The 24,939-nt window shown below is 36.4% G+C and overlaps 1 protein-coding gene across 4 annotated transcripts in view; it reads left to right on the top strand.

Annotated features, from left to right (window-relative positions):
• Nucleotides 1-24,939, top strand: part of LOC136750004 (putative uncharacterized protein MYH16) — a 66,235-nt gene that overhangs the window by 5,663 nt on the left and 35,633 nt on the right. Inside the window, exons 2-6 of one of the 4 annotated variants that reach the window (XM_066704705.1) lie at nucleotides 5,409-5,573; nucleotides 13,521-13,748; nucleotides 20,179-20,283; nucleotides 21,855-21,914; nucleotides 24,819-24,905. In XM_066704705.1, coding sequence (XP_066560802.1) covers nucleotides 5,409-5,573; nucleotides 13,521-13,748; nucleotides 20,179-20,283; nucleotides 21,855-21,914; nucleotides 24,819-24,905 — 645 coding nt within the window. Of the gene's footprint in view, nucleotides 1-5,408; nucleotides 5,574-11,661; nucleotides 11,851-13,520; nucleotides 13,749-20,178; nucleotides 20,284-21,854; nucleotides 21,915-24,818; nucleotides 24,906-24,939 lie in introns of those variants that run through there. The other 3 variants (XM_066704707.1, XM_066704706.1, XM_066704708.1) reach the window with 3 other exon arrangements.

Genomic DNA, 24,939 nt, shown 5'->3' with positions numbered 1-24,939 from the left:
CTAGAATTGAATGGCAGCTCAAAGTAGATCCTCCAGGCACTAGAAGAAAGAACGGTAACCAACAGCCTGCCAAATAAAATAGAAACTACAGATTTCCTTATGACAAGGGAGCTTTATGTAATGAAAAATGACATGCATCATAAGCTATGTATATTTGAAGATGTGTGTGTAAATCGTGTTAGACAAACACTCGTTGCTACCAAGTCAAAACATGAACACTTGACAATAGATCCTATTCATTGTTTCAGGAAAAATATATAACAAAAGAACAATAATAGCAATACTTTGTGGCACTTAACATCATCATTTCATCATAAAGTAGACATTGGGTATTCTTATGTGGGTGGTGTTTGGTTATATTTCCGAAGATTATAACTGAAATACTGAAATCTATGTTTTACCACATAATGCTTTGATTACATAATCTATTTCTGTTTCAAAACGTAAACACAAGGAAGATATATAGACTTTTAGGTACACTATTCCTCTTTCAGATTAAATATATTAACAGATATCTAGCCTTAATAAATTAATTAACCCACACAGAATGTAAAATGTAAAGTATCAGGGGATTCTTTTTAGTATTCAGATGGCACAGAATTTTATATTAATGAGTATGCTTCAAAGCAAGGTTTGTAATATTTGTGCATAGTACTGACAGTGAATTTAGGAATAAAATATATACTGAATAGAAAAAGTAGTGGGATGTTCAGACATTTCTTCTGTTGACCTTTCCCATTGTCCTTGACCACAGAATTTAAATAATTTTTAGGACAGTTTGTTAAAAAAAAGTCACTAAAATCAGTCTGCTTTGCCTTTCTAATTTCAGTAGAGGGAACATATGTAAGTACTGCCGATTTATTTCATGGCTAAGTCCATTTGACAGTTTTTTGCTAATGACTGTCATTTTCCAGTGACAATCACGGATACTTCAGATATCATTGAGCAAGCTGTGGCAAGTTGTTGTTTTTTTAATTCTTTTTTCTAGCCTTTTCTAAACTTTTCTTTTCAAACCACATTTCTCTGAGCTGTGGAAAATTGGTTCACATCTGTTTTTCAAAGAAAGTACAATAAACTGCCTATTTTGTATTGTTGTTTCTGAGCCAGAAGGGCTTGTTCAATCTTGTTAAGAAAGAAAGAAAAGTAAACTTGATTGATTGAAGGTACTGCTGCTGTTTAAGGGCAAACGTTTGCTGAGTAATACATCTGACAGCAAGGTAAAGCATATGTTTGTCTAGTCTTATACAGATAATATTTCACTTATTCCACCTAATGGCACTTTCTTATCCACTTGCTAATTTGCTATGAAGAAAAAACACTTTCAACTCCCTCACACAGGATTTGCAATGTCTAAGTATTTTCCACATCCTTTCCTTGCTAAAAACTCACAATGGCAGGATGATCTCTGAAGGTTTATGTTCTTAAACCTTCTTTTTATTGGAATAGTTTATATAAGCTTAAAGAGAAATGTTAACACAGAGCGGTATGATATCAAGGTCAAAATCACTGTTTTTAAAGGTGCTCTGTCTACAGTGGTGTCTAGGTGTTGTTGTTTTTTTTGTAGGCAGCTACACACTCCTTGACCTCCCAGTGTTATGCTTGAAGTGTGTCCACAGCTGACAGGCAGATCATGAGGATAAATAGAGCAGCTTACATGTATTGCTCTTCAAGGATGACCGTGCGTGTTGAAGTGTGAGAAGCCTGCCAGTGAACATGTTGTTGACCTCTGAAGCATTCCAGTACTGTTGTATCGTCTCCCTGCCCATAATCGGGTACCAAAACAGGATGAATGGGAAAACTTGCATTAGGATTCTGTCGAAATGTAAACTTCGAATGACCCACTTTTACCCGAGCACTGAAATCAGGGATGGCGCCTAATTTTCAGACAAAGCTGTCTGTCTTTATGCTGTCTATACCGTGCAACTTCCATCGCCCTAAGCTCTTGACATCTCCTGTCAACACACATCACCATTATATAAAAAGGAAGAGAAAAAATCCACTTTGAGCCCAATATTTGTGAAGACGTTTTCCTCTAGGGTTAAAGGATTAAGAAAAAATCATGTTTTGTTGGAAAGGAATTGCAAGGAGTAGGTCAAAGTTCATCTCGGTTGTTCCTACTTTAAGCAATATGCTCTTTTTTTTTTTTAAGCAATAGTTTTCTGAAAGGAAATGGACAGTTAATCAAAGCATGTCTGAATATGAAAATAGGAAAGCACAGACTCTTGTTTGTATAATTGGAGCACACAGATTAATTGCACTCAACACTAATGGGCGCCTAAAACAAAATTCTACCAAAATGCCAGTATTAGTCTAAGAAAATAAACTTATCTTTGTATTAAATCTATTACTGGATATCATGGAATTGAATTCATGCCATTTGCGTAACTAAGTAACCTTTACCATTTTTGTATTATTGACATAATATGTGTATATTTTTTTGTCCACTCGTTCTAACATTCTGTGTTACTTTCATTTCTATATAGCTATCAGTTATCCTCCCCAGAGTGCAAAATTAGCTGTGGGCATTTCTAAATGTTTAGTTTGATCAAATACTTTACATTTAATTTGGCAAACGCAACTGTAGACTTTATATAATAGCACCTTGTTGAAATTAATGTATATAAAGTGTATTTAAATCATTTCTAATTACACAGTATATTGGTTTCAGGACTACAAATATAAACAGCCTACTATGAATATACTATGTAGTCCACATGAAATGATTTATTGCTATACACCAGCCATGCCAATGTTTTATAACATTTGGCATTAAACAAGCACAAACATGTTGAACTTTGGAAGGATGAACATTATTATAGCATAAGTTAACAATTTTCCCAGAAGGCTGGAACTAACTTTGCGTAAAAGAAAATGAGTGTAGATGGAGTGTGAAAAGTGAATGTTGATACATTGATTTTGATGTATCAGGTATATTTTGTTTCTGAATACTTTTATTTGTTGAGGGCTAATTCAACTTTTCTGATACTTACAAGGTCATCTCACTGTCATTCGAAACTAATGGGACATAGATAAGAATTGATGAACTGGAAACTGTATGACTACATAGTTTAATTTTCATCTTTAACAGCCATTTCAATAAAGCATGTAATTATTGGTAGTAAAATAAGTTATTTTGAAACTGTTTTTATTTTTTCCATTTAAGAGCTCTTTTAAAATATGTTAAGAAGCTGAACTCACCTGCAGTAGCACTTTATATTATTTAACTGGTGGTATCTGAGTAAAAGTGCATTTGCTTCAGGGTACAACACTGATGTCTCAGCTTGGATTTTAATACACAACCCTCTGGTTACATGTCTTGAGGTCTGCTAACCATACTAGACACTGCTGCAGCTATATATTTAGACACCTTGTTTCTTTTGTGATTATATTTATGGGCAAGTGGTCATAAACATGGAAGATAGGCAACAATACCAACTGTGTAAAACAAAACTTTAGTTATTCATTTGTTTTGAATGATCTATGATTTTTAAATACGATTTTCTGCTAAAATCTGGAAATGTTCAATGTTAGCAAGTTAGATTTGAACAGGAATCTGTTTTTTTATGTTTTGATGCACATTAATCGATTAACTCAATTTTGGGGGTTATAGTGATCATGCAGGCAGGTTCGGGTTTCTTATCTCTGTGATGCATGTGAAATAAAGTTTTCATTTTTGCTGGGTTAACTTTCCAAACAGTGTACTAGTGATGGATTTTTAAGACAAATATTTATACAAGTAACTTTGCGGGTTATGTGTTAATCTTTTCGATTTATTACTTGGTAAGGCAATAGCATTCCCAGGTAGTCTAACACATAAATTTCACTGCATGTTCCTGTAGGTTGTCACCCCTTGAATTACTGTGGCCTCCTTGTAGATTTTATTTGCTTTTTTTTTTTTTTTTTTTTTTTTAAGTTAATGGTAATTCATGGATTTGCAGGAGAATGTTTGTTGAGGAAGGACTGCAACATTTTTTGTTTGACATAGTGACATAAGGTTCTTGCCTACATTCAACATTTTGAAAGCATGCAGACCTTTTTCCAGAAAGCTTTAGTTACATTTGGAATATTAATTATATCAAGCGGTACACCTGTTAAAATACAAAACACAGGAAAGTGCTTTTTTCTCATACAGATGTGGAAGATTCATAGCTAAACAGAAGTTGAGGAAAATTCATTCATTGCACCTCAAAACGTTCAGAATCTGGCACTGAGACAAGTGTGTACAGCAGGAGATTTTTGTCATATGGAAAGAATTTCAGATATTTAAAATAATGTTGATTGCCAACAGATTTCCCTATTCTTTGGAGGGGAAAAAAAGCCATTTCAATTATAAGTGGCAGTGTTTTTTTCAGCCTCCCTTGCAGTGTGTTGGTTTATTAAGTTTTGAACATTCAGGTGTATTTTTCACCATTGTTTGTGCTGCAAAACACAACGTAAAGATAGCTTTTAATTCCATATCATTTTTGATGTGAAAATTCATACATTCCTTTTATTACAGGTATTTTATAGTTTAACCTTGAATTAGTACTGTGGGAAATCCTGATGCACAGAACTGAATGACTGCGATGCAAAAACTGAATATTTCAGACCAAACATACAGTCTTAAATGTGCCTGTTTGAAAAGAGGATAACTGCAGATTTCTCTGTGGGCTAACCTAAAGTCAGAAACCTGTCATGGATATACTGTAATAAAGACATGTAAAAAAGACATAAATAGCTTAATTCATCATTATGAAATGTATCTTGGACTGTCACAGATTGTTGCAGTTTTTTTTCCCCATCCCAACATTATCATACTTCCCATTATTTATATTCTGTTGCAAGGGCAAGGAAACAACATCTGAGGTTTTAATTTATACAGTTGCTTAGGTAAACACATTCCTAGGGTTTATTTTGCCTCTTTAAGATACAAAACTCTCAGCTCAACTTGAAGAGACTGGCTTATTTCCTTCTGGAACAATCACAGCCATTTATAGATCTACAGACATTAAATTAAATTGCATAAATAAAAGCAGGTACAAACAACAACGGTGAAACAGCAGATGGTTAATATTAGAATGATATTGTAGGCTCTACTGCCTTCTCTTCGTAGATTAAAAAAAAGCTCAGGAGATTACAGCAGACGGGGAAAAAAAATCTAAACACAAGCCTTAAAGTTACAGCACATTTGAGCGACAGATGTTTTTTTGTTTTGTTTAACATTTTTATTTTTATTCTTACATTCATAGAGAGTGGTTGCTGACGTGTAATACTTTTCACATGTCTCTAAATTTGCTGGAGTCACTTCATCGGAAAGGTATATCAGTGGATGAAATTTTATATTGTTTTAAAGACCTCTGAGAGGCCCGGATTTGGGGGAAGTCTTGCAGGAGCGAAGCCTGAAGGAAATTCATTTCTCTACTACCCAGGTCAAGCCTCTGCCACAGTGTCAGCAAGCGGAGATGAGGGAGAAAGAGGAGCTGAAGAAAGCCATCGAGCAGTCTGACCGGCTCGTGTCAAGGGTTCGAGAGCTAGAGGAAAAGAATGCAGGACTTTGCAAAGAGAAAAATGAGGTTTTCATTAGATTGCGAGCAGTAAGTTTCAGATTTTCTTCTGTTTTTGATGGGAATATGTAGAAGTTGCCAGTCACATTTTGAGTCTGTGTGGATGTGTTTGTATACCGTTATTGTTAATAGATGTTTTTATTTTATTTTAATTATACTATTGTGGATTATATTTTTGTGTTGAGTGGCACAATTGAGACCGATAGAGCAGTAAAGATGCATTATGTTGTATTGGTATTATCATTAGCTTCTGTAATATAGCACAGTATAAAACAGGTAATAAAGTGGAGTATTATTAAAAAATAATAACTCCTCTATGATAAGCAATAGACTACCCAAAGAACAGAAAATGGTTCCTTCTATGCTAAGTATTGGCTAGAATGTCAATTTGTCTTCAGGCAGTCAAATGTTAGTTGTTTTTTTATTTTCTTTCTTTTTCCTTCTCCTCTCATTATTTGAAATTTGTTTTTGAAAAAATAGTGTGATGTTCACATATGTGTCACCAATTGGCTTTCAAACTTGCTCTCCTGCCTCTTCTATACTCTTTACCTCTTTACCTGGCTTACATACAGTAGTCATCACTTGCAATCACTTCCCAATTTCATTTCCAAAGCAGGCCATACAATCCCACTACTCCCTACACAACCCCTAGTTTCTATCTGTAGTAAGTCTTGGAAGTGCTAATAGGTTACGTACTACTATCAAGGTGTAACAACTATGATCTAACACAGTTGAAAGACCCACATGGCTGGCTGACAGATAGTTGGTTAACTTTAGTGTTTGAATTGCTTCAGCAGAGACTTTGACACCCCCTGTTGTTGCTTTTGTAGAACTTCACTGCTGTTCATGAGTGGATGAATGTGTTTGGTTTATAGTTGTCACAGTCTACTCAACCACGTCCCCAGGTCTCCATTTTCAATTGTTTGTTTAAAACCATTAAATAAAATACTTTTGAATACTCTTTGCCTTTAACTAGGGTATTGAATTCAACATGTACATATTTGCTTAATGTCCTGAAACTCTTAAGAATGCTTGAGGGGAAATCTATTGAGAAATTTAGCATTTATTGAACATTTATAGGTGCTTGATATTGCTGGCGTTATGTGACAGGTGCTTGGGATCTTGTTGGAAAGCCAGCATACTGAATGAGTTGCTTCATCAGTTATGCTTATGAATCTGAAACTTACAAAACTGCTTATTTTATTCAATACAAGTTAAGACAAGCCATTTTTAAAAGAGGTCAATAAACCTTTTATTTTTTAAAATTTATTTTGTTCTTGTTGGTTTTGTTTTGTACCCAATGTTTTTTTTTCTGTCAGCTGAATATTTGTTGATGGGTTTCACTGCAAACTTCTACTCAATCCGCAATCAGTGCAGTGTTTTTGTGGTTCTGTTGAGGCGTGACCCTTTTCGCTCAGGATTTACAAGCTTTTAATGGTGAATAGTTACCTTTTATCGTAGATTACTCTGATTTATGCATTTCCTCATAATGTCATTTTGGGAGTAATGGAGAGACAGTAAACCAAAGATCTGGAAAGTTCACTCCAAAATAAATTGACTGAGAGGTGTAAAAGTTGACAATAAAGTAATAATTGGTCCACAGCTTTTAAATGTCAGGAGTGAAAAAAATCACACTAATATTACTTTTCAACGCTCTTGAGTTTTTCATCTATAAGACTTAGTTATGACTGTGACCTTTCTTGCCTTAAAACTACTTTTTCATGAACCTGAAGATTATAATTATAGTATTGTGGTATTAAAAATTATCCTATGTACTTTGTAGAATATGTTTTCTGGCATTCAGAAACCGTTTTAGGCTGGAATGAGGGTTGTGTTGTGTTGATTACAGATATTTTAAAAGTAGACTGTAAGGAATTTGAATCACTTCTGATTTTGGGACACAGATTAGTCTTTAAACTCCACAGACATAATTAGTCAACATGATGTCTGATATATATTTTTCAAATTTGTTTATACATATTACAAAAGCAAGCCAACAACACTAAAATGTCTTCTTTTGGAAATACATAAAACAAGGCCATGCTTAAAGCCTTCATTCTTTTCTTTTTTCAGTTGAGCAACAGAGGAAAATTACTTATGATTTTGTTTTGTCTTCCTTTTAAATGAGTTAACTGCAGACTTGGCAATGGGGATGTCTCATGCTATGAATATGACTGAATGGCTAGAACTCAATCTTGTCAAGAGATCTGAAGTAGGCAGCCGACCAGAGTCTTCAAATTTAGAAGTTGATTCACTTTTATGAAAGAGAATAAGTACAGCAGGGATATGCACCATTCTTTCAGTTTTTCCATATTCCTGGAAAATAGTTTATATCTCTTCACTGTTAGGCAATGCATTCTTCTCATAGTTTGGATGCAACCTAATTCCACTGAGTTGCTTTGAATATATTTTCCTCACTGACCAGTTCAACATTGAACTGCTGAAGCTATTAATGAACACTGTTCAGATGCAAGTGTACATCTGCATTTGGGGAAAGAGGATTTTTTTATGTTAGTCAATGGCCACCTGCCTGTGCCAATTATTGTCATTTTTCAGCCTTCAGAGTAACAAAAATAAGAAATCTTTCATCACTACAGTTTCTGAGATTTCTCTCTGAGATTTTTGTGTTAATAGACCAATCTTTGTGTTGGCACCAATGCCTGTATTTGTATTGTAGCCAAAAATATATATTTTACGTTTATGTTTATTTATGTTCCGCATTTACTTAACAGTTGTTTGATCAGATTACACAATTAAGAGCAAATTTAATAAAGCTGATGACCAAAGCAGTGTATTTTGATTTCCGGCGGTGATTTACTACATCCAATCAGGTTTCAGAAACGTCTAGCTAATTATCTTGATATGGTTTTGTGAAAGAGGGCCTACGGTAGTTTTCATCGTAAAACCAGGAAAGACTAACCTTTCAGTTACCCTGACTTAAACAGTCTCCTGAGTCATGCTATTCCTGTAAAGTAACCCGAGATCTTTCCATTTAAGCGACCCAGTGAAAAAAATTGCCAAAATGAACCCAGAATCACCCGGTTAAATGTCATTTACAGACACAAAAAAAGTTAAATTATGGAACTGTGTGGAAACTTAAATGAACAGAAAACACAAAAAATATAAAATCCAAATTATATGTTTTGTTTAGTTTTTCAAAATTGAAAGTGCATTTTACAGTGAGCGTTTGCAATTTAGCATTTCTAGTACCTACTTAGGAGAGCTGCAAAACACCAGGGGAACTGTGATACATATAGGTTGTATGTGTATTTATGCATATATATAAAGCATACCATTCAGAAATTTAACTTTTTGGAAAAAACACACGTTTTCAGAAACGTTGACATTTATTTAGCCTACTCTTTCATAAGGTCAATTTTTATCTTAATAGCATGCTAAAAGAATATCAATACACACAATACATGTAGCTAAGCTGGAAGAGAAGCACTGATATTTCCTTTGGGATCATTTAACCAAAGTATTGAAAGAGAGAGAAAGAGCAGAAAAGGTGGGGCTGAAGTGTAAATATATTGGTATTTGGAGCAGGAATTTAATATAGAAAAGATTAGCGAGGTGTGCAAAGAAAGTGATCGCTGGGGGGTTAAGTGAATGTTAATATCAACACTGCAAGCTGCCTTGTCCGTTACTTTAGGAAACAATGAGCTTAGTTAATTTAGGATTACAGTTTTTATTGAAAGTTTTTGATGTGGTGAGTGAGTATTTTTATTTCTTCTTTTCTCAACCTGCCAAATGTCTGTTAGGATCATTCTTTAGGAATTCAATGGTAGAGTTGTTGTTTAAGGCTATGCCAAAGAAGTGTTTGTGTTTTTCATTTTGGGACAATATGGTTTTACATAGAAGCACATTAATTGCATTCATAGCATCAAATCGCTTACATTTTTTTGATTAAGGACACTGTAAATCACTCTAAAGGGTAATAAGTATATGAATAATAGCATTTCCTTAGGTTGAAATGATATTAATGCTGTGCAGCTGGTGACTATTTTGGAATGCTACAGCAGTCTGCTTTGCTGTAACAACATACAAACGATGCAAGATAATGGAAACCATACACCTGTAAATTAAATAAGTGACTGATTAATTACATTTTTATCCCTGGGTTTTTGTGCTTTTACAATGCCAGGTGTTTAATTAAATGGTGTTTACGACCATTCAGGTGATGTAATGCTCAGAAAATTCTAATTGTTAAGTCTCTTTTTTGTTTAGTACAAAGTCAGTAGGGTTTTGGGAAAGCAAATGCCATCTTTAAAGATAAACAAGCTTGCTCGTTCTGAAATTAAATATTTTTCTCATGTTCAATCTAGTGTAGAGTAAGCCTACCTCTTTAAATAGAAGACATTCATTGTAGGTGTATGGTTTAGTCCTGTCTGCTTTTGTCTTTGTTATCTGTCACAGGCTTCAACAAATGAGTCCCAGAACATGATTATTGTAGATTATTGTAGATCATTATAGAATGCTTATTTGCAATTGAGTTTTAAGAAACTTAACTTCAGGCCATGTCTGAAACCCTTGCTTACTCCAGAGTGCAAGGATCTTTTTCACTGCCTGAGGAACCACTTCTCAATCAAATTTTTAGCGTTATACGAAACCTCGTCTGGTTATAACCAAAGCCGTGAAAACATTTAGGGGAGACTTTAACAAATAAGTCATTTTAAATGGTTGAAATTATCTTACTTTGCAGGATGGATTGGTGCTTTCTTGAATTAGCTCTCAAATGCACCCGTCAATAGATATGTTTGCAAATCCATAATATGTGACACCAATTTGGTATGGTGTTGCTAAGTGGAATGTAAAATCTTTTCAATACAGACCAATTCAGCTATTAGGACCAACAGTCCACAGAACTACAGACAGTCTGAGATTAGCCTTAAATTATTGTAAAATATGTCTATGCGTGCATGGTGTGTATTTACCATAGCTTGTTTTGCATATCTCCTATTCTTTGAGACTGCAGAGACGTGTGGCTGTCCTAAGCACATTCTAGAAATGCTCAATTGCAAATGCTCTATACTATTCCAGTTTCTCTTTGTGTGTCACTTTTGCGTGTGGGTGGTGTTTTCTCGTAGGCCAATAAAGGAGCCCTTCAGTGGCATTCAGGGTGCAATACAGAGGGGTTTCAGGAATCCAGTCATGTCAAGAGGCAGAAGGCACTGTGGTTGTGTGTTGTTCACTCTTCTTCTGTAAATGATTCAAGCAAGTGACGTCGCCATGGCAGCTATTTGTGTACTTGTTAATTACTAATTGTCGGATGAGCTGGTTCACTGCGCATAATTGGAAATCAATGGATTCACTGTATTAAGGCGTTATGCAGTTTAGTTCAAGATAGCTGTGGTCTTGACGTTTTGGGGGAAAACACTGTGTTTTTGTCTGGGTGGAGTAGGAAAGGGGCAGGGGGCTGTGGCAGGATGAGGACGTAGATTCAGATCTGACCATGAATTACAAAGGAAAAGCAGTTTGCAAAATTCAGTTTATGGGATCGCACTCCCGGGATTTGGAAGGTGCACAGATTATTGTATGAGCAACACAGGTAGGCTTAAAAAAAAGAAAAGAAAAAGGAGTTTCTTGTTACCGGTAATGTATAAGCAAAACCTATTCATGTAATCAGTCATGCTGTACCTGTGTCGCTGGGGAGCAAGGCTAAACTGCAGCTGGTGAAGAAACACCTGTATCGAACGCAAGCAGCTTTTGTGGTAAAAGAATGAGGGCAGAGGCTCCGGACCAAGGTGCTCTGACTTAAGACGGGAACAATTGTAGGCTCAATCGGACAACAGCAGTGTGTTCAGTAGCAGGGCTTTTCTCTTGACTCCTTTCCAATCAAAGGTGAAAGATTGGTGCTGACTGAGATTTAAAAGAAAAAGAGACACAAAGGGAGGCAAACCAAACAAAAGGTGCGGAGTTGCACAGAGAACAGGGTGAGCAATAAAGAAGGGAAAAAGATACAGGCTGTGTGACAGGTTGTAGCCTTGGGGGGCAAAGTTCTAAATTACTTCTTTTTGCTCCCTCTGAACAACACAGTTTCCGTTGTCTGCCAGAGCTCGAATGAATGAGTCTCGAGCCTGCCCCCCTGCAATTAACACTCAGCAGCCTGTCAGACAGCTTGCGGCTCACTTGGGTTTGACTGCTCTGAAGGTGTTTAATGTCCGCAATGTCTCGACTGCTGAGGCTACGAAGATCCAGGTCTCTCTCAGATGGTTCTGAAGAGGCTGACGGGCAAAATGCTGATCCCGAACCGGAAGACCTGGATTGGGATAACTTTAGCATGACCCTGGAAGAGCGGTTGGCAGCTGTAGGTATTTGTGAAGTGTGTGTGTGTGTGCGTGCATGCGTGCGTGTGTGTGTGTGTGTGTGTGCGCGTAGACACCCCTCTCGCGCTTCTGTCTCTTGTTTTTCTGTCAAGTCGCACCTGGAATGCGATGGCTGTCTTAACTTGACATGGCACTTGTCAGCAGGCACACACACAACCAAATACGAAAAGAAGAAAAAAAAAGAAGGAATGTAAAAATCCTCAGTCATTTCTGATAAGCACATTTGAGAGGTCTACTCTGTAATTGAAAACATCAGCTATGCTTTTTTTGTTGTACAAAGTCTTGTGGTTCCTCCTTTTGGAAGTCGGAGAAGTTAACCCTTTGGGGTGCTGTCTGAAGCAATCCACCTATACATGATGGCAACTTTTAGATAATCTTTCCTGAATTTAGATACAGTACATTTATATTTATATTTCCTTTGTTTTTGTATTAATTTTGCAATTTTTAAAAGCTGGTAATTTTTTGTGTGTGTATGTATATTTATGCATTTTAGAATCCAGTACATGCTTTTGCATCTAGTATTATTTATCTGTCTGTCTGTCAACGTTTGTGTATATACCTCTTAAGGAATCAGTAGTCTTTCCATTTTTGATTCAGAGCTGTGCAGATTAAACAAGAAGAAGTAGCTCTAAGAAGATGAAAGTTGAATCACTAAGAAAATGTGAAGGTTACCGCCTTATCATAATACTCTTTTGGGATATAATTTGGCAGTAGATAAGAAGCTCTCTTTTTCCGTCACATCGTTCACTGATTGGGTACAAGTTCACCTACAGTCAGTATCGGACTGTATATTTTCTGAGTTGTTTTTTTTTACCCTATTTTTTGAGTCTTCTGTGAAACTTGCAACAGCAGTGGCCACTTGAAACTGTTACAGTAAACTGGCTCCGTTCTCTTTTTTGGCTCTACCTGCCACAGTCCAGAGAAAACATTCTGTGCATTGGGGGCGCGGGGGGGGATCTTTTTTTTCCCCTTTCTCTCTTGGCGGGGCTCCAGACAGAGGGAGCAAGAGAAGTGTGAGAGAGAGAGAGAGAGAGAGAGATGGAGAGAGAGATGGAGAGAGACTTGAAAGGCAAATGGAACATAAACTAGCAAAAGCAACCCAGGCACTTTTATGGAAAACTATGCACTGGAGTTTCGTCAAATAATAATCACGGTCTTCCGAATGCCCTTTAACAATCCGGGTATGTGGTTGTGCTTGTCCTGGCTATTTTCAAGATCAAGATTAATGTACACTAGGGGACACAAATCTACAGCAGCAGTAACCAGACCTTTTTTAGCTATAGTGGGGAGAGTTAAGCAGAAGTTTATTTTGGACAAATTGATCTATTTATTTGTAATTTTTAAATGCAACATCATACTCTTACAGTCTAGTCAGGATTTCATGAATTAACTTTTTTTTCTTCTCACAGGTTTTTAATCACTTGTTGATTTTATCTTAAGTTGAAGGGCACAGTTCTGAAATTTGAGTTTTAACTGAAAGTGAGAGCGAGAGCAAGAGTCCTTGGGTTTGGATTTGCGTGGTTCCAAAGAGTTTGGAGGCAGGGAGTCGGGACAAGGTTTATTTTTGTGCGTTTTATTGCGAGGTGGTGAGATGGATCCTGAGGGGCTGGCCGACTCTGACCTTCACCCCAAGCGCTCCCCCTCTTCACAGGAAAAAGAGAGCCTGCAGGAGACCGAGCAGCGGTGTACACAGCTGGTGAAAGCCAAGAGAGAGCTCGAATCCCAGGTGGCTGACCTGAGCGATCGTCTGGAGGAGGAGGAGAGCTGCACCGCCGAACTGGCCTCCCAGAAATACCGGCTGGAGTCCGAGTGCAACAGCCTGAAGAAGGACATCGAGGAGCTGGAGGGCACTCTGACCGCCGTGGAGAAAGAGAAACAGGTGAGGTGACCTCATTTTAACCCCTTTGTCTTCAGGGTGCTCTCTGTTTGTGCTATTGCTTCTCTCTCTTCCATCTGTCTAAAGTTACTGTTCTTTTGTTTTTTACTTTTGAAAAGGACAGCATTAATTACGATATGGTGTCTGCTTCCTTGACCCACAACTAGGGTGTCAGGTGACTGGAGATTATGGATGTGTTTGTGAGGGTGTTCAGACAGACTGAAAGAATTCTAATTCATTGCTTGTTTTTGTGAGTCATCCTTACAATTGATTTGAACCCCATTATTAATGATCTGATTAGTAACTGTAGGAATGTTGTTTAATGTTAAGTCTCTTGAATATTCACATAAGCATGTTTTCATTTTAAATACATTTCTAAAACATGCATGATTTTAATGCAATTATTTATTTATCTATAATCTCAGAATTAAATGTTGTGACTCAAGCACATCACAATGGCTGCTTCCCATGTCCAATTTTGAAGGACACTAATAGTCTAATAAACAGAAGAGTTAAATGTGGAGTCTAAAAGAATTGTCGGCTTATTAATTCATACTGACTTTTGAGCAGTAATGCCTTAATGTAATTGACCCTTCAAGCTAAAACAAAGAATACAACAATGATTACTTATTTTTTTGCTTTGAATTGAATTGGTCTAGTAAATTTCCTTGCCACAAATGGATTATTAGATATTATTACACAGATATTTAATTTTTTTTGATTTCTGCCCATAGGTAGATTATATATTAAGTCTTGGCTTTTAATGTATAGATGTTCTAGTTTTGCCCTAAGAAAGGCTGCTAAATGTTTGAAGGTTGTCCAGCAAACATTTAAAGACACATGCCTGGTTGACTTCACTTTTCTTTTTTTTTTCTTTTTTTAGATAACCACCATAATGTTAGTTCTCTGAGAAACACAGACACAGGCAACCTAAATCTAAATATTTATTCTCAGTGTCAGTGACAGTTACAAGAGAATGGTGTCTTTTTTTCCCATTTCCTGTTGTCATACTTTGAGGATAATAGAAAGTCTTCATAGGAGGAATGTCCAAACACATTTCAAGTGTAGATTACTACAAATTGTATTTTATTTGAGGAAACCACAGTTTTTCCTTTCTCATCTTGTCACTGTCAGCATTTTACATAAACAATTACATCCAATCAACATATTTGGTGTCCTGCTCAAACAGCAAAGCTTCAGAAGTGAAAGCCAGGTCTTGGTGAAGGTTTCTCGTGTTTGCATGTTGATATAGAGTTCACTTTTTTGTTGTTTGAGAATTTTTGTTTCTCGTGGTTTAAACAATCCTTGAAGTTAAACATTTGTACGATTTCTATAGACTTTACACAGCCTGGATCTCTCAAAGAGCAATAGAAATGCAGTTTGTATTTTCATAAACCTTTTGATTGTTCAGTGTTTCTGTACAAACACTGTTCACATTCTGTAAACAGGTACACAGAAGCCTGCCTCCTAGGTACAGGATTAATTTAGGAGAATTTGAATTGGATTCCCCCTGTATAAAGCATTGCTATTTAAGTCAGGTGTCTCCATATTATGGGTAGAGCCACTTAGCAGCACCAGTCCAATATTGTACCTATATCTGAGGGTACATAAATCAAGGGAACCTGCTGACCAGTATAAGATGTGCCCCTCATTCTAGCAGAATGACCCGAGTGTGTTTTAGGTTACCTTGTCATGCTGTAAATACATTGAAATCCCTTTCACTGCTGATATTGACTAGAGTCACTTTGTCAATTACATGAGTGTCTGTTTCCCATTGGGGCAATTGAAGCAGGCTTTGTCTGATTTAGTAATATACTTGTTTGTATGATACTGGATTGGCCTGGTTGTCAAATAGCAGGAGGTTTGGGTAGCATAGCATTATACTTAGAGAAAAATAAGTTACACCAGAGTAGTTAGCTTGTTTTGCTGAAAATCATTTTGAAAAATATGTTGTTATGTTGTGTCATAAGATGAATATTATCCGAATTATATAAACACTGTTTTGAGGAAACGAAACGCATTACATTTTGTTTGTGCTTTCACTAAGGTACAATGCAAACTGAAGATAATAACATACATCCAATTTTTATTTAGCACATTAATAACATCGTTTTTGATCTGCCCTAAAGAGGGCTTTACTGCTGTAATAAAACCAGGCCATTGTGCTAACCAATCACATCTGCTGCCATTGGTTTCAATCTGATTGTCAAAGCCAATAACATAATATCATGCTGAGGTAGCCCAGGGACTTCAGCTCCAGGAAACAGACTGATTGACTCCAGGGGAAAGTACCTGAAAGTGTAGAATAAGAAACAGTTGTTGAACATTTACATTTTGTATTCAGAAGAGCATCTACAAAAAAGTGCACTATGTACTGTAAGGGGAGTCGTAATCAGCCTATGTTATACAGGCACCATCCACATGGATTTTTAGGATTGTAACAGAATGTCCAGAATGACAAGTTGAATATGCAAATTAAGGACTTTTGAGGTTTTAATGTGCTTATTCTGATGTGTATGGTCATCATTTTGTTGAAGTCTATTGTGCATTATAGTTAGGAAAAGAGAAAGAATGTGATTGTGAGCCTTCCGCTCCCTTTAACTCCCACCTCTGTTATGCAGCTGCTTTTCAAAAGAGAGATCAGTACCAGAAAGCCTTTTGTTAGGAGCAGGCTAGTTTGCAGTGCGTGGGGTTTCTAATTTTTATGTACAGTACTTACAAAGCAGAGAGGTTCACATTCATTTTAAGAATATTAACAGGCCATTATCCAATGGGTGAAAATACACAGCCTCTGGTGGTAAACAAGAGCTTAATGTAAAACAGAAATAATGCAGTCATATGACCAGAAAATGCAATTCCAATTGATGCAGGTTCCAAAGAGGAAAATACACATACTGAGATATTGAAATTATTCTTGTTATTCCACAATGTTTAAAGGCCTTTGAACTTGAGAGGGACCAGATTCTAGAAGATTAAACTAGATGTAAAAAAAAAAAAAAAAAAAACTTCTGGATAATCAGTAGTCTGTTAAATGCAAGGTTAGGCTTTCCAACATCAAACTCCACAGAAGCCAGCATCTTTTAGATGACAAATAAACTCACAGTTCAATAAATCACTCCACATTGTATGTGGTCTCATCTAATTAGAAATAAGACTTCTGAAAGCTGTTGCTGTCTGAGGTCAATAACAAGCATGTTTGTATTAAGATATTAAGAGATGAAGTCTTGAGGTTTCTGGTGTGTAAACATGAAACATAGCTCTGTGTTGAATCGAGGGATCCACCCTGCAGTCTCCAGGAATGCACTGTGAAGATTGTAACAACCTGCATATGTAATTCAATCATATTGCTGCTTCAACACATGTGTAACCTGTTCAGAAGTTTTGGTTTTGGAATCCCCAATCCTTTTAAGTGCAGGAAATGTACAGAGATGTTTAAATAGTGCACACAAGGGTAATTCTAAGCAGAAGGGAAATTGGCAAAACATTTATATTTACCTGTTTCAGAATAAAAATAATGTAATTTTCGTTGTACTGATCCTATTATAGTAACATTAATCTGTTGGTGATCTGAAATGTGGGCTATGTTTATCAAAATCTTTCTAACCTCAAGGCTGGCATGACCTTGTTTTTATTTTCCATGGCTTCAAACATGACATGCAATCCTTAGCCAAACGGAAACAAAGTATAGTAACAGCAGTAGTAGTAATAGTAGTAGTAGTAGGTGGAGATGACAAAATTGTGAATTGTTACCAGTTACCAGTTTTTTAGGTTTGCTAAAAATGCTTTAAATTGATAACATCCATATTCTTAAAATACATCACTACAGATATGAAGTTCAGACTTGCCTCTTTGTTTGTACATTGCATTTAGAAATGGGAAAGTAGTATTATATTTCTGTATAGAATGCGCCAAATATGGAATCGTCAAATCCGTACCATTGAAACCTCATATTCCAACCCACCTTTTGTGGACTTCCCTGCCACGCCTGCCCCCACCTTGCGGTACGTCTCATCTGGAGGGAGAGGTGGCATCCATTCATCTGCCGCATTTATTCAATATACTGACATCATCACATTCATGGCGGTGTTGGGGGTGGCCTAAAAGCTCTGAAGGACAAAGCCACAGGCCAAAATGAAACTACCACTGTTGTCAGTCTTTGCTATGTATAAACTGTACAACATTAGAAAATGGTTTGTTATCAATTTAACAGTGGCTGCCGCCTTTCTGGAAAAAGATAATGGGACAGACAACAACAGGATCAGACTGATCCACACTGTAGAAACAGTTACCTGCTGCAGGCATTTGCATTAGAAGATAAATCTGTTATCTTTTATGAGAGGGAGTCTGCTGATGCTGTAGAATAAAATAGATATACCCCTGAGCACTTCTTTTATGTTTTAACTTTTTTCCTTGGAAAGAGTCAATTATGCATATCTGTCCAACTTAATCCACCAGGAAAGTTTCCCTTGCCTTACAGTAAATAAAGTTAATGTTCGTGTTGAGATGAAATACTATCACTTTTGCCATCTCATATTTTGGAGCAGAGCAGAGAATGCAGTGTTTCCTTTTCTCAAGAAAACAGATACACAGTTATGGCACTTAAAAAGAAACAGAATAGCTGACAACCTCAGGGTTAGATGCAATCGTGTGCGGTGATCCTCTTTCAGCTATCCCTTTGCAGATTGAAAATGTCAATCCTCACTGCAAACAAATCTGCATGACTCTGTGGTGTGTAGAGTCCAGACTTATCACTGGCTGATAAGACTGAAGAGACCATTTGTATTTTGCCATGATGAGGAAACAGGCCTCACTAAAGCATATCCTTGTTTGGAATTGTCCTGCTGGGAAATGCTGGTACAATTCCAGGCAATTACAATCAAAAGATCCTACTAATAACTGCTGCACCAGGCATTGAGTAAAGGAATGTATATGGAGTCCTGCTTTTGTTTGGAGGAATTTGATACGGATCTGCTTTGATCACACTGCTTTGTTAATAAGGGCAATTGTTGTTTGCACGGCACATTCTACTTGATTAGAGCTGTAAAGACCTTGAGTTTTACTTGTTAAGTAACATGTATGTCGCAGTATTTGAGATCATGAACATATCCCCTTTAACAGCACTTTTCACCTGTAATAGAGCAACACAAACATGGGAATCTTCTTCATGAAAACAAACGGCTTGTTCGTCACTATTACGTCATATCAGAATGACATGGACTGCCCTTTAATAGTGAGCATTGGATAGGTTTGAAAGCACTTAGCTCAAAGCTTTTACAGCATGGTGTCTTTCAATTGTCTTTGCCTGAATTGTGGGTCTATCTTCAAGACAAATTCCCTATTACCTTACAGCTGTCTTCTAGCTTGTTGAGCCACAAGACGTCAGAGTAATAAATCTGTTTAATTGAAGGGCCGAATGGTTAGCAGCTATTATGAAGCCTGGATTTGTGACCTGTGGGCTGGCTTTGGTCCTTTTCCCCCAGCACTGATTTTGTTAGATTTATGAGGTCAAAGGTCTTATTTTTCCGAATTGCTGTCTAGTGAGAAAGGTCTAAGCACTAAAATCTGAGACCTGGGCAAATAAGAGGGGAAATTAAACCCCTAAAGCACAGCTGTCTATATGATTTGAAGTTGATCTCTTGAAATATGTTGTTTATAGCAAACGTTTGCTCTTTCACTTTAGTTTGCTGTTGCACAAAACGTATAATTTAAGAACACCACATCAGTTTCATACAAGACATGTTTCAACAAGCTAGCAGCCTTACATACAAATTTGCTTTATTGCGAGAAATTAACTTAATCACCACAGAGAATGATTTAGCATCTGTCTGTTAACAACAGCACATTCCTGTGATTCTGATTGCGTATTTTCTCATGAAAACGAATGGCAAATAATATTCCAAATTTTGCTAGCAATGTTGGAAATTTGTAAACAATAGTTACATGTAAGGATTCCAGGCAAATATTAGTTGTCTTTGGGTGGTAATAACTCAAAAACAAGCCAAAAACAAACCAAACCTGTTTTACATTCATGTGTAAAAAGCTTAATAATAATGTCTGATAGGACCTTTCCTACACTCCTCATGTGTCTGCTATAAACAAATCTATTCTAATGCTGTATTGTATAGTATAGACAAGCATTTAAATTACTCAACAAGCAAGACTGTGGATGCTTAGTCAGTAAAATATATTTTTTTCTATGGGAACTTTGGGGAAACCCAAAAACATGAAAGGAATATCTAGTTAGCACCATCAATGTAATATCAATGTACTGCACATCATATCTACCTTCAGGACATTTGCCAAATACAGACAGACCTCCAATAGTCCTTAATTGACATAGTGTTGATACTCCACACTGGTTTAATTGCAGACTAGTTTATGTAAGGCTGAAGTTGTGCCACAGTGTAATAATTTGTTTGTTTTTTCTTTTAAGTCTGCAGAGATAAATGTTCGAGCGTTGTCGGGGGAGCTGTCTCAACGTGATGAAACTGTAGGAAAACTGCAGAAAGAAAAGGAACATCTGGTTGAACTCAGTCAGGTTAGTAAAATAAAACGCAACTTGTGACTTTGTGTTTTTCCAACAACGAAATGATAAGTGAATAACTTAGACAGTTCTAATAAGGTTTGTTTAATCATATCGAACGATGTTTGAGCAGTCTTCAGACCCAGCAAGAAGCTGACCTAAAAAGGAGAATTCGCATTGTGTGTTTATTTTTCTGTATTTTTTCAAGCAGACATTACCGTCAACTATGAGGTCACAGATTTTCCTGCTCAGAAATGTTTTGTTTCATTATTTGCGAGGAAATTCCTAAATATAGTTGCAATAATGATGACACAAATTGTCATTCTACTGTATCAGGATTGTCCAAACAGCTGCTTGATACAGGTCATCTCAATACCTAGCTGTATTTTAGATTCACCAGTTTTTCAATTTCCATTTCCTTGAACCATTTATTGTTAACGACTTACTGTGGAGAAGTCATTTTGTACACTGTTTTTATCTCAAGGTATAACATTTCTTAATATCTCACTTTTCATTTCTATGATATGTTTTAAAAAATATATATGATCAGCATTGAATACTGCAACATTTGGGATATCCCAACACATACAGGAATAATTAAATTACTTTTTTTCATGCAGTTAGTCATGCAGTGATGGGAAGGCAAAGAATAGTAACCTAATAGCCTGATGTGTTATTATTTCAGGATGTGTAATACAAACTAGTCAGATGTTGTCTGATTTTACATATGTTTCCCATGCCATATCTGGTGACTAAGAGGACATCAAAGTAAATATGTAACTGTGATGATGTGCCCAATATTTGATATATGTGCATGGAAGGGGCCATCTTAATAATCTCCTGATAAATAAGAGTTCAGATTTTCCCGAAATACTTTCTTAAAGAAGGAAAACGAGGTGAAAAGTATTCAGTTTATATTCCTAATACAGCACAGACTACAGATTTTTTATATTGCTTTTATGATAGAAATCAGGTAAAAAAATAAATTGGAAGAAATTGGATTAAACTTTGTAAGAGGAAACCACATTTATCACCATCTGTCACAGTTTTAAGATCACAAAGGTTACCTTTTGTATCTGCTTTTATAATACAGACATATGTGTAGGGTTTTGAAATATTATATTTTGGCAGCCCAGTACCTTCACATTGATTCTAAAAGCTATCCGGTTTCTCCTTGATACCAAGCCAGTCTTTTTGGTATTTTTTATGAAAGGTAAGTCTTAAATATTGAACTGCAATTCCCAGTCATACAAATTCATATATGGAGATCCAAGTGATCAACTGTGATTTAGTTCTAAAATATTGTGTATATTAAATATAAGAAAACATTGACTATTGTTATTAGGGCTTGTAAGTTGAGAGAAAAATCACTTTAAAATGTGGCCTTTCACATTAGCTTAATAATTAATTAATTAACATTAATAATAAGACATTATTATCCTACAAAGTATAACACATTTAAAACTTTTATTTATTTATTTTTAAAATATGATTTTTGCTTTTAATTTACAATATGACAACTGTGATTTGAACTGGGGAAAATCAACCTATATTCTGTATATCTCTGTACATACTGTATGCATCAGGAATCTGCTTTGTTGGAAAGTGATAAAGGGATTCCCCATGAAGCTGACCCTTGTGCTGAGGTAAGGACTGTCAAGAGAGAGAGAGAGCAAGGCTTCACAAGTGTCCACACAAAGGGTTAATTCAAGCACTCTGTTTAAACACTATGAATGTGAATGCTGACACGGTAATATTCTGTACTATTGGCTTGGCATGTTGGCTTCCCTAATGACATGGTTAGATACCACAGCTGCTGTACTGCCCTGATATCTTAAATATCACTACTGCTTCAGTGCACAACACTATAGACTTCTTTCTACCTTTGAGACAATGGGCTTACATGATTTCGATGTTTCCTTGTAGAGAGAAGTTTATGCCTCTTTTGCACACGCAAGACTGTATGTTGCTTGCTTTGAAACAAGGCCAAGGGCTTTCTGGAAGTTAGAATCCTGCTTGTGTAAATATATACTTGGAAAGTTGCTGTTTACAAATAGGTGCATATTTGTCCTGGATTCCTGCAAATAAATACTTTGAAAAGGGATTATCATTATCATTTTTGTATACAAAGAAACTGACATCCTTTATCACATCGCACTGAGATATGCGTATGGTTATGGTCATGGGCTGTAGATTGTTTTCACATTTATGGGCACTTCCTGTGGACAGTTAAATACTCAGGACACCTTTTCTTTGCAACTGATGATTTTAAAGTTAATACTCTTGCTCCTGTGGTTTGTGCCATCCTGATAGGTAATGAAAATGTGCTCTAATCCTTCTGTGTGGAATGCAATGCAAGATGATTATCTCTGAAAAGTGGTTTGTGGAAGCAGGGGGGCACTTTTCTGGTCTGACCTGATATGTAACAATAAGGATCTCCTGAGTACAAACCTGTTATATATTTTTATTCTTTCAGTTAGATATGAAATTTAACGGAATGTAAGTGCTGAGTAAGGTTAAATTGAATACTAATACACCATTGCAGAAAATCCAGAGCGGAAGGAAATCTCGGGGAGCGTTGACTCTTGCTCTTATTCAAATGCTTATATTGGCTTCGATGATCTTAAACTTCCTAAACTAACATGTACAACATGATTTTTATCTCCTTGTGCCAGGGAATATTATTTTGGCATGTTTCCAGTTCATTCAACAGGTGCGAGAAGTTCAAAATAGTTTTGAGTAGCAAGCAGATATGTGAGTCGACGAGAGGTGTAGTAGCAAACAGGGTTTGTCAAGAAAGATGGGTGCATTGATCACCATATTGGCAAAACAGAGGCAGCAATTACAGACGAGAAGGCTCAAGTCCTGCTACTCCAAAGCCCCCTTAGTAATGCGAGTAGCAGCAATTTTAAAATGCCTGCACCAGTTCCAGTGTGAAATACTGCATTCTTTGCACAAGGAATGATTGCTTTGTTAGGGATTTTGTATGTAATAATATAGTCCTCTTCCTCTGCGACAGATGTGGAAACGTTTCTGTTTCAGAACTCTGGAGATTCCTCTGTGTCAGGGTCACACCAGGTGGACAGTAAATCGTCCTATAATATTAGTGTAACATCGATCAAGGCCATCTGGTACTATGTTGTACTTTTTGGGGTGGAGTAGGGGAAATTTAAGTTACCTGGATCTCAAATTGATTTAGGGATAATGTCACTAACCCAATATTCCAAAACACCAGGGGACCAGAAGGCAGCATAGGACATATATATATATATATTCAGTTATGTGAACTTGTTAACAGTAACCAATAATTAATGTTTAAAATATCTTTGAGTCAAAACATGAATATCTTTACCAGCATTGTATCGAATTCCCTTAATTTACTTCACTATGTTGTTGTTATTATTGTTATTAGAAGAATCATCCTGTAATTTAAGCATAATGTTACACTAATATCCTTAATATAAAATATGGAGAAAAGAAAAACACAAAGCATGACATGAGAAAAACCAAAACATATGGCAAACCCCAGGACTGTAATAAATCTGCTCCCACACAAATCGGGCACATTCCTGTAGTTTTTTTTTTTTTTTTAACAATGCTGTATGTTACATTTGCTGTAGAAAATAAAGTAATTCAAACCCCCTGCCCCCAATACCCCCCACCCCAACAATTATGGATGTTTTTAAAAGACATTAATAAAAGCCCTTGTTGTTTAATGCAGCCCAGATGCTTAACGGTAGCAATTTAATTTAATGAAATCTGTCCTTTTAATATAATAGTGCCTTCTGTAGAACATCATGGATTTCAAACGACCAGCTGCTTGGTTAAACATATCAACCAAGTGATGGACTGCATTATCAACACTTCAAGCTGTGGGATCTAAAATAGTGTTTTAATTTAAGAAGCCAGATTTTTGGTTGATTAATATCCGTAATAAGGTCTGGTTACAGATGTGGTTTCGGCACCAAGTTATTGTGTAATTGGATTGACTTTCTTGGGTAGTGGACTGAACTACAGCAACACCAAACTTAATAACTTATGTTGTAAAAATATTTGATCTGCTGAAATGTAAGTCTTTGAATGTGGGGCAGACACCTGAGGGCATAAACTTGACTCTCAGGCCTCACCTTGTGTTATTCGTACGGCATATTTTTTGCATTGGAACAGTTCAACAGTTTTGCTTGATACGAAGCAGTACTTTGTAAAAGACAGGACACATATGCGAAGATGGCTCACTGACGTTAATGTGAGAAATATAGAAATGCATACCACCGACTCCCACCTTCCTGTTGGGAGACGGCTTCTGGAAACAAAAAGATTGTATTGTAGATTAATATTAACTTTACATTCTGTCATTTGATTCCTGTAAACAGATTTTCCCATTAGAGAACGCAAGAAAGTATTTTAAAGTATTTAGTTACATAAAGAAGTAACTAAAGAACTTAGGAAAACAGCGGGCAGCTTTTAAGGATGGTCACAGTTGTTCAGATACTTCATCTGTGCAAAGATAAGGTAATATGTAATTTGTTAAGCTGTGTTTAATTTTCCAGCAAGCATTGGAAGATTTACAAACGGAGGAAGAAAAAGTCAACCTGTTGACCAAAGACAAAGCTAAACTGCAGGTTCAGACAGAGGAGGTGAGAATACACTTTCTCTACACTGGTGTCTTGC

This window comes from Amia ocellicauda, chromosome 5 (genome assembly GCF_036373705.1).
Source record: "Amia ocellicauda isolate fAmiCal2 chromosome 5, fAmiCal2.hap1, whole genome shotgun sequence".
In the NCBI taxonomy this organism is placed as follows: Eukaryota; Metazoa; Chordata; class Actinopteri; order Amiiformes; family Amiidae; genus Amia; species Amia ocellicauda.
This window is presented reverse-complemented; position numbering and strand designations above follow the sequence as displayed.